Source organism: Motacilla alba, chromosome 13 (assembly GCF_015832195.1).
Source record: "Motacilla alba alba isolate MOTALB_02 chromosome 13, Motacilla_alba_V1.0_pri, whole genome shotgun sequence".
Lineage (NCBI taxonomy): Eukaryota > Metazoa > Chordata > Aves > Passeriformes > Motacillidae > Motacilla > Motacilla alba.
Window position 1 is genome coordinate 15836130 of NC_052028.1, and position 10190 is coordinate 15846319.

A 10190-nucleotide genomic window follows, 5' to 3' on the forward strand; every position below is an offset into this window, starting at 1 on the left:
GCATGCTGCACATTCTTTGGGAGAGAATTATGGGCTGGGGAACATTCCTGCAGCTTCCCAACTCTTTCAATAATTTGCCACCTGCACAGCCAAGCTGTTCGTTGTGTAAATCTCCAGGATCTCAAAGCTCTGGTGCTGACCCCGATCCACGCAGAGCCCCAGGCAGCACGGGGGGTGTTTAACCCCTCCAAAGGCTGGGGCAAAGATTAAACACGACTTTGGGGCTGCTGGCACCAAAAGGACCAAACCCAATACGCATTTCCTCTGTTTCAGCAGCTCCTGCTCTCTGCACAGGCAGGACTCCACTGCTGCTTATTCCTCATGGGAATTCACACCCTGCCAGCTCCACTCCCCTTCCAGGACCTTCTGGCTCCTGCAGCATCACAATGTGAGTTTTCAGTGAGAGCTTTACGGAGCAGAAACGAGCACCCATGAAAACAGATTTCATTCACACCACTCTTTGGGAGCAACTTGGTTTTGTCAGCCAGTTGCAACAAGCATGAACTCTTTGCAGGCAGCTGTAGCAGAGATGCCTTTTCCCCCATGATATCAGAATTTCCATGGAAAGAGGTGCTGCTTTACAGCTCTTGTGATTGTGGTGACAGGAGGGGGGTGAAGAAGGGGGGCTGAGAATGGAGGAAATGTGCATTGCAGTGATGACAAACACTGACAAAGAAAGGACTGGCCTCTGGCTCTGATCATCTGTGACAGAAAGTGTGACTGGAATTCAGGTTTTTCACAAATTGAAATTACAATTAAGTACCCCCATCTCCCTGATCAGCCGCAGGAATGGGGTTCAGGGGGACTAACACAGGAAAATAAGATTAAAAATCATTGATTGCCATCTTGATCCAAGTAGCTTTCTACACCAATTATTTTTCCTATTTATTTCACCTGAAATAATCTTTCTCCCTAAGCTTTACAAGTTTGCTTCCCCTCAGCCTCAGCATTTATCCTGCCACGAGAACTGCATTTCCAACTCAACAGCAAACAGGTAAAAATTCTCCCTTCCTGAGTCTTCTACTGACCCGAGCTGTGGAAACTGCCTGAAGCTTTCCTCGAGGCCACGGATATAGGGAGAGTTCACAGATCTCATAAATTTTCTACTCAGGATGTGATTCAAGGAGAAGTTCACAGTTGTGCTCCCTGGGGGCCAGGCTGCTTTATCTAAGGCACCACAGTTTAATGCTCTCACTGTGTGCTGTGATGTCGGGCAAAAACACACAGATAAAACAGATTAAACGCTCTGTTTTTCTCTGTCCCCCCCTGCTACAGATCTCAAAACTATTAAACACTGCTTGACCTCGGCCCCACAGCTTGTAAGAGAACCCGTGAACCCTCATTATCTCATCACTACCTGCTTTGCCCCCTCTGTTCTGCCTTGGAACATCAATTGTGCCACCGTGAGAAAGAGGTCACTGCAGCCACCCACAGGAAAAGACACAGACCTCACACGGGGACTTGGAGCAGTGCTCTGCTCCTGCAGCAGCGCCAGCACCGGTGGCAAGGCAGCTCCAGAGCAGCCGGGAGCATCCCAGGGATCTTCCAGACCAGCCGGGAGCACCCTGGGGCAGCTCCAGACCAGCCGGGAGCATCCCGGGGATGTTCCAGAGCAGCCAAGAGCATCCCGGGGCAGCTCCAGAGCAGCCGGGAGCATCCCGGGGATGTTCCAGAGCAGCCAGGAGCATCCCGGGACAGCTCCAGAGCAGCCGGGAGCATCCCGGGGATGTTCCAAACCAGCCGGGAGCATCCCGGGGCAGCTCCAAACCAGCCGGGAGCACCCTGGGGCAGCTCCAGAGCAGCCAAGAGCATCCCGGGGATGTTCCAGAGCAGCCGAGAGCATCCCAGGGATGTTCCAGACCAGCCGGGAGCATCCTGGGGCAGCACCAGAGCAGCTGGGAGCATCCCGGGACAGCTCCAGAGCAGCTGGGAGCATCCCGGGGATGTTCCAGACCAGCCGGGAGCATCCCGGGGATGTTCCAGAGCAGCCCGGAGCACCCTGGGGCAGCTCCAGAGCAGCCGGGAGCATCCCGGGCATCTTCCAGGCCATCACGGGGCATTTCCAGCCCATCCGGGAGCATCCCGGGGATGTTCCAGAGCAGCCCGGAGCATCCCTGGTACCGGAGGTTGCACTGAGGATTTTCCTCTCCTGTATCACGGATGTTCACAGTCCCTTCCAGTAATTTGTTAACTGGGATGGATCTTTGCTCGGGGCAGTCCCCAGTAAACCCTGGGCTGGATTCTGTGCTGCTGAAGGGTTTTGCCTCTGAGGTCGCTGCCTTTCAGCCCTTCCGCGGGAAGGAGCCAGCCCAGGACAGCAGGAAAATCCCCCAAAATAAATAAATATCCGCCTCCTCCATCGCTGCCTGGCTGCTGCGAGGGTCCCAAGAAAGGAGCCACCCCTCTGCCTTGGCTGCTGGCTCCGTAGCGAGGCTAAAATCCATTAATTACCCTGCCAGGGGTGACACGGAGAAGCGATCGGGATGGGGACCGGGATGGGGACCGGGTGCCACCTGCCGGGATGGCCGCGCTGTTTCCCCCGCTCCGAGCCGGCACCGCGACCACGGCTCTGCCCCTGGCCCCGAGCAGCGACCGCCTCTGGACCCGTGACAGCTCCCAGGGAAGGGCTGGGGCTGTGCCTGGCAGGGTCAGGCTGGATTTTGGGAAAGGTTCTTCCCCCAGAGGTGCTGGCACTGCCCAGGCTCCCCAGGGATGCCGCCAGAGCTCCAGGAGGGCTTGGGCAGTGTTCCAGGGATGCCCAGGCTGGGATTTTGGGGCTGGGCAGGGCCAGGAGCTGGGCTGGATGATCCTGTGGGTCCCTTCCACTCAGGATATTCAGTGATTCCCCTGCCTTGGGAGAAAACAAGGCCGTGTGCCCTAAAAACTACCCAGAGAGGAGGGGCAGGGTCCTGGCAGATCTGTTTTATCAAACGTGCTCCTATTCTGGCTCTAAGCAGTCTCTGGAGTGTCCTGTCACTGCTGCCACACGTGTGACGCCAGCACGAGGGTCCAAAACCATCGAGTAACACCCACACATCCCCACGGGTCCCAGGGCACTGCCACAGCCCCACCAGAGCCATGCCGGGTGAGTGTCACCGGGTGGGGACAGTGACAGACAGGAATGCGTTCCAGGGACACTCCTGAGTGCCGGGATGAGCCGTGGGGGCTTCACAGCCACCCCAGAGAGCCAGCACTGAGCAGTGACAGTGACCAGGCACAGGGACAGATCCTGCTGTGACAGGAGCTCCTGTGTGTCCCCAAAGCACGGCTGTCACAGGAGCTGTCGGGGTCTGTACACGCTGCCACTGTCCCTCTTCTCTCCTCAAAGCTTCCCTGGGAAGGTGGCAGGCCCTGGCACAGGGTGCCCAGAGCAGCTGTGGCTGCCCCTGGATCCCTGGCAGTGCCCAAGGCCAGGCTGGATGGGATTAGAGCAGCCTGGGACAGTGGGAGGTGTCCCTGCCATGGCTGGGGTGGCACTGGGTGACCTCCAGAGGTCCCTCAGCTGTTCTGGGATTCTGGGGTTACATTCCTGCACTGCGGGTCCTCCTGAATTAGGATGGGAATATCCTATTGGGATGGCAATGTCCTGTTGGAACGGGAATATCCTGTTGGGATGGCAATATCCTAATTATTGTGTCCCCTGCACTGGGAGGAGAGCAAACCCAGCGTGTGGGGTTTGTGCCCGGCCGCTCCCGGCTGCAGTCGGTGCCAGCGATGGTCTCAGCACACACAGCCCCTGCTGGGGGCACTCGGGTCTCAGGATCCCGACAGAAATACAGCGCGATCCCACACAAATTGAGGTATTTTCTTCGCAGTTTACATTGTCTCTGCGCTCACTGTGGCACAGGGGAGCACACGCGAGTCACAACCTCGCTGTTATCATGGCAGGGGGATCCCTGAGCATCCAGCTGCACACCTGGGGCACCCGGGCCATGCTGAGGAACAGCCGGGCGCTCTGCCCGGCTGAACCCGTTCCGGGGGGACACGGGGAGCCCTGTCACCTCCCCGGCCGGGTGATCCCCTCACAGCCGCCCGTGGATGCGGGGAGGGCCCTCATCATCCCGTGAACTACAACTCCCAAGATGCACCGCGACAGCACCGCGCCCGCCTTTCCTCTGCCTCGCGGTGCCGTGCCGCGGTGCACGCTGGGGTTTGTAGTTCTAAAGGCTGCTCAGCATACAGCATCTCTTTTGAGGAGAACTCGCCTCCCCGTGATGCGGCGCGGCGCGGTGACACCATCGGCGCGCGCCGGCGCGGGGGCGGCGGGCGATGTCGGAGAGCGGCGGCGGGGCCGCGGCGGGCGCGGGCGGCGGCGCGGGGGCCGCGGGGCCCGGGCCCACCGACCCCGGCTCGCTGCCGCCCGGGGACCCGCAGCTCATCGCCATCATCGTGGAGCAGCTCAAGAGCCGCGGCCTCTTCGACGGCTTCCGCCGCGACTGCCTGGCCGACGTGGACACCAAGGTACCGGGGCCGGGCAGCGAGGCCGGGCCCTGCCCGCTCCGCCGCTCCCGGGGCAGCCCTGCGGCCACGGCCACACCCCGGGCACAGCCTTTCGTCTCTCAGCCCTGGCTTTCCTGGGAAAACACCTTCCCGTAGGAACAGTGCTGCTCCCGAGCTGTATTTCCAAAATTCCCACATTCTCAAACGTGCCTGCGGTCTCAAACAGAGCCTTTAATCTTTGTTTCTTGAGTAGATGATCTCAGACTGTTTGACGTTAATTTTTCTCAGGCACAGCAAACTCCTCATCATTTGTTGCCAGTATTGAATTGGGCTGTCAGTGTAAAGTTGGATTGTTCTCAGTGAATTTTGTTATCCCAAAGCTTTTATGTTTCCAGCAGGAGCCCTGTCCTGGATCTGCTATCCTCACCCAGGGCCAGCACCAGGACAGACACATCAAACTCTGAAATATCCCTGTTGCCCTCTTGTCCTTTCCTTGCATCCAGGATGTGGATGGTTCTGAGCATTTCTATGGATTTGTTAATTAAGTTCCTGTTCAATGGAATTGCATTTCCTCTGATAAAACTCAAATAATTATAATAATCTTTAAAATTACAATTTTATGGTTTTATTCCTATCTGCTCTGCTAGTGCCACAGAAGCAGATCATTCCAGTTTTTTGTTTAGTGACAGCATTGCTCAGTTTCCTAGGAATCCTGGGGTGGAGGCTTTCCAGACAACAGGAACTCTGCTTGAACAACCTCTGTCTGCACAGTTTGCATTTCAGTACCATTTCAGCCCCCATCTGCCCAGCTGTTTCAATTATTACAACACTGAGCGTTCTGTGCAATTTCCAGTTGTGTTCTCAGGGAAAACAGGATTATCCTTGTTCAGAGAGTGAAAGGAGGGAAACACAGACAGCGGGGCAGTGTGTGTGTGACAATAGCTGCACTGTGCCGGGCTCTGGCAGGGGGTTGTTTGGAGCTGTTTGAGCTGTTGAACTGGGTTTATTTTTATTTTTTTTTAGCCAGCCTATCAGAACCTGAGGCAGAAAGTTGACAACTTTGTCTCGACCCACCTGGACAAGCAGGAGTGGAACCCGGCCATGAACAAGAACCAGCTGCGGAACGGGCTGAGGCAGAGTGTGATCCAGTGAGTGAGCAGCAGCCTGCACAACAAATGGCACTTTAGAAGCCATAAACCACCTCAGGCAAGGCAGAACTGGCAGAATTCAGGTTTTCACACCACTTTCTGTTGTCCTCCCTGAGTTTCATTGTGAGAGTCAGTGCAGGCTGAACTGTCCCCAGAGTGCACATTATTGCTCTGTCTGAAATGGGTGGCTTTGAGTGGTGAAATATTTGGATTTGCTGCCCAAATTATTGCTGTGCCTGCTCTCCTGAGCTGGATGACCTTGATCTTAACTTTCAGGAAAGAGAAGAGCTCTTGAAGGTTCTTTAAAGAAAGAGTCCTGAGGATGCCAAAGGTTTGTGTGTGGACTCCAGCCCCTGTCACAGCAATCTCTGCACCAGCTCCTGTCCTGCTGTTTCAGACTCTGCACTGGGGACCACCAGGATGGGCAGAGGGCTGGAGCAGCTCTGCTGGGAGGAAAGGCTGGGATGGGGCAGGAGAAGCTTTGGGGTGACACAGCTGAGGCCTTGCAGGGCCTGAAGGAGCCAACAAGATAGAGAGAGAATTTTACAAGGGCCTGGAGGGACAGGACAAGAGGCAATGGCTTCAACTGACAGAGCAGGGTTGCAGAAGATATTAAGAATAAATCCTTCCCTTCCCTGTGAGGGTGGGCAGGCCCTGGCACAGGGTGCTCAGAGCAGCTGGGGCTGCCCCTGGATCCCTGGCAGAGCCCAAGGCCAGGCTGGACAGGGCTTGGAGCCACCTGGGACAGAGGAAAGCGTCCCTGCCATGGCAAGGGGTGAAATGGGATGAGCTTTGAGGTCCCTTCCAACCCAAACCATCATGTGACTCTGACAGGTCACACTGCCTCCCAGAGCTGCTGAGATTTAATCGGGGAGAGGAGGATGAGGTATTGCACACAAAATGTTGTAGTGTAAAGAACAGCCCCAGTCCTGGGGGGTCTGAGCAGTCCCTGTCACTCCTGGAGGGCAGGGCTAAGCCCTGGGGGTGTCCAGCTGTGTGTCCTGCCCACCCTGGCTGCTGTTGCCTGCAGGTGGCACGAGGTGCCCTGTCTCTGCATCCTTCACAGCCTCATCATCCTGAGGCTCCTCTCCCAGTGCCATGAACATCTCCATTTCCTGGCCCTGCTGCCTTGCAGAGATGACTGAACCCTCCCAGACAGCCTGTGCCCCACCAGCCAGGGGCCTGACGCAGCCCCTGCAGTCACCAGGCACTTCAGTTCCTGCTGCTCAGCCCAGAGCTCTGCTGTGTGCTCACTGCCTTGTTTTTATAATTCATTCCCTTTTTAATTCATTCCCATCTGTCTAGACTGTTACAAGGAGCAAGTGACAGTCCTGTCCTGAGGGGGCAGGGCTCTTCTCCCTCCACTCAGCAAAAAAAAGCCTTTGCTCTCACCTGCCCTCCTCCTCAGAATAGCTTATTTCTCTCCTCGTGCCAAAATGTGTTTGTTTGCTTTCGTGTCGACCTGGTTTCCACAGGAGCTCTGTTCAAAGTGGCTCTTGGCCAAGGTGTCATTTAAGTACCTGGGAGAGCAGATGTGAGTTGGTAATTCTGCAGGGAGCAGGGAGAGAAATAGGCGAGTGAAACAAGTCCCTGTTAAGGATCTCCTGAGTAGGCTGCAGTTCTCACCATGTTAATGCTAATTGCAGTTGACAGGAGGGCTCTGGAGAGTTTCTGGAGGAGATTGGGGAGAAGTTTTTCAGAGGAGCTGAATGACTTCTTTGTCTTTGTTCAAGGTCAGGAATGCTGGAAGCTGGAGTGGACAGAATTATTTCTCAGGTGGTGGATCCAAAACTAAACCACATCTTCAGGCCTCAGATAGAGAGGGCGATTCATGAATTTTTGGCCGCACAAAAGAAAGAGGAAAATGTGCCAGCTCCTCCTCCTCCAGAGCCTGAGAATAAGGATCCTCCTGCTCCAGCTCAGGATGCCTCCTAAAGGTCTGGTATCTCTGCACTTAGTGCTGACATTCCTCGTGCCTCATCTCTGCATTTGTACAGTGCAAGATAGAGGAGGGCTTGGCAGGGGGGACACTTTGATCAGCAGCCTGTTGTCATTGTCACACAGCCCTCTGCCACTCCAGTGGCTGCTAAAAATAGCTGGGACTAAGACACAGGGATGATGTAAATCAGCTATCAAGGAACACTGTGCACTCTGCCAGAGCTGGGTTTGGATCAGCCCAGAAGGCCTTTTATTAAAAAAAAAAAAAAGAAAAAAGAAAAAGCATATCCAGCAGCATGGAAGTGGCTGTATTGCCTTCAGAACTGTATCAAATGAATTAAAAATATATATCATGTGCTGAAACACAGTGGGAATAGAGTGGGGACAAATTATTGTGGCTTAGCATTGAAAGTTTTAGGTATCTCTGCTTCAGAACAAACACTGGAGTGTTGAATTGTCACTGACCAAAATAGTCCTGCTGGAGTAAGGGCAGCATCTCTGGGAGTAAAAAACTGTCCTCTCAAAAAACTGATTTAAATAGAGCAACCTGGATCTTCAGCTGCAAGCACTGAGGGTGCCTTTGTGGCAAATAAGTTCATTCTGGCTTTTGTGATTAAAATAACTCCAGGGGCCTCAGGGGGCCATAACTGCTCCTCTGTCTTAGCACAGGGTGTGCCCATCCTTGCTAAGGTTCAAAGGTTGATTTGGATATTGAGGAACCACTGCCTTGGTGGGAAATTTCAATCTGCAGCTTTGCTGGGGGACTTAAAACCATGCTGCAGGAAAGGAAGTTAATTCTCAGTTGTTCCATCTGCAAAAATGCTCCATATAATCTACAGCTGATTTATTTAGGAGGAATAAGAAGCTACAGTGGCTGTTCTAATGCTTGGAATTATCAGAGCAACCAGCATGGGGGTTAAGTGGCTGTACTGTCACCCTGAGTTATTTGCTTCTGACTTGCAGCTTTAATGTCTTGAATTTTTGCATTTGTCTGGTTCAAGTAGTTTAAAAGTCCATTATAGCCCACAGCAAAGTGCAGTTGTTAATATATCCTAATCTGTCCTAATGCACTGACTTGTGAAGGTGCTTTTACATCCTCTAAAATCTCTTTTTTTTTTTTTTTTCCTTGCAGGGAGATCCTGCTGCTGAGCAGCTGCAGTTGCAACATGCCCTGTTAGACTGGCAATGGATTCCTTGTTCCCTTTGGTGCAGGGTTGCTGTCTGCCAAAGATGATTAACCTTTATTAGGCCTGTGGGAAATGGGCACTGAAATGGGGAAATTCAGGTGCACCTGGAGTTCTGCCTGTGGAGGGACAGCCCAAGTGTGGAGAGATTCTTGCTGTGAACTGCAGCATGTCTTCGTTAGTCACGCCTTTGGGCAAGGGGGTGGGAAGGGAAAAAGGGAGTTGTCTGCTGTCTGGAGGGAGTGGGGAGGAAGGCTGAGGTGCTACAAGGAGCACAAAGAAAGGAAGGAGGGTTTGGGGGTGGGTGTTTTTTTGGAGACCAAGTAGAGCTGGCAGGTTTGCTTTGATAGAAACCAGAGGAGGGGGAGCCTTGTGTGCCTCTGCTGGGTTACAGGGAGCAGCAGGTGCCAGGACAGGTGGAACTGCCTGCACTGCCTGCTTTGGGAAAGGCATTTCCTCTTCAAAACTGGAGCTGAAGCTTCAGGATCCACTATCCAGACAATTCTCTTGAGCACAGGAACACGTTTACAGTTGGCTATGCCTGTAGCTGATGTCACTCCTGCTTCCCAGGGAACTCTGGGGAGCAAAGGGCACACCAGAGTAGGGGATCAGGTGGAAATTTGTCTTTTTTCTGCTTGGAAGACTTTTTTCTTTCTCAGGTGCCTGGTGGAAACTGTCCTATGCTTTCAGCTTGAACGCATGCAGTGTCCTCTGGATGACAGTCAAACGGACAATGTGATAACCTGTTCTGCCAGCAAATGTCCACACCTTTTTGCAATAAAACACCTCAAAAAGCATCTCTGAGGCTTGGCTATTTCAGCATTTTTTCCTTAAGGAGAAACTATTTAAAGAATTGCAGGAGTCCTGATGGCTGGAACCCTAAGGAGAGTGTGACCTTACACATTTTATGGGTTAACCCAGGTTCAACAACCTGGGCTTCTTTCTTGCCATGAAATAACAAGGTTTTAATATCCTTTTCCCAGAAGATGTCTCAAAATATGTAAAATATTATGAGGATTGTGTGAGTCAAGGGTTCTCTCCTGGATGTTGGTTTAGGGGTTAAAGACTGCTCCAGATGTGTAATAAATGTTTTCCCTTAGGGCCTTAAGGGCAGCTCTTGACAGAAAAAAAAAAACCTTTTACCTCCTGGTAGGGTTCTAAACCACTTCTTTGGAACTGAAACATTTATTCAGGGGAAAAAGAATTTTTCAAGAGTTTAGAAAGAGCAATGAAAAGGATTCTGACTGTGCTTAGGCACATTCTGGATGACAGTAGCAGCACTCAGGGAGCAGGGACAGGAGCTAGGGGTTTTTTGTAGCGAGCCAAGCAGGATTTACTGCAGTGAGGGGGGAACCTGAACCTGCATTTCCTACCTGACAGCTGCTTTAAGAGATGAGTGAAGGAGAATAGACTCAGCCAGGGTAGATTTTAAAAGGTTTTTCCATTGTTCTCTCTGTGTTAACCCCGAGCTCTGCCACTG

The 10190-nt window shown here is 53.1% G+C and overlaps 1 protein-coding gene across 1 annotated transcript; it reads left to right on the plus strand.

Annotated features, from left to right (window-relative positions):
- Positions 1–4216: 4216 nt before the first annotated feature.
- Positions 4217–9507, plus strand: BOD1 (biorientation of chromosomes in cell division 1). The gene is made up of 4 exons (XM_038150614.1): positions 4217–4461; positions 5464–5588; positions 7322–7525; positions 8659–9507. The coding sequence occupies exons 1-3, from the start codon at positions 4270–4272 to the stop codon at positions 7521–7523; spliced, it is 519 nt and encodes a 172-aa protein (XP_038006542.1). The 5' UTR covers positions 4217–4269; the 3' UTR covers positions 7524–7525; positions 8659–9507.
- The last annotated feature ends 683 nt before the right edge of the window (positions 9508–10190 follow it).

Excerpts from the sequence above, each read along its gene's own strand:
- BOD1 (XM_038150614.1), top strand. The coding sequence starts at position 4,270 with ATGTCGGAGAGCGGCGGCGGGGCCGCGGCGGGCGCGGGCGGCGGCGCG. Across the intron at positions 4,462-5,463 it reads TGGCCGACGTGGACACCAAG|CCAGCCTATCAGAACCTGAG; the intron begins GTACCGGGGCCG and ends ATTTTTTTTTAG. Across the intron at positions 5,589-7,321 it reads CTGAGGCAGAGTGTGATCCA|GTCAGGAATGCTGGAAGCTG; the intron begins GTGAGTGAGCAG and ends TCTTTGTTCAAG.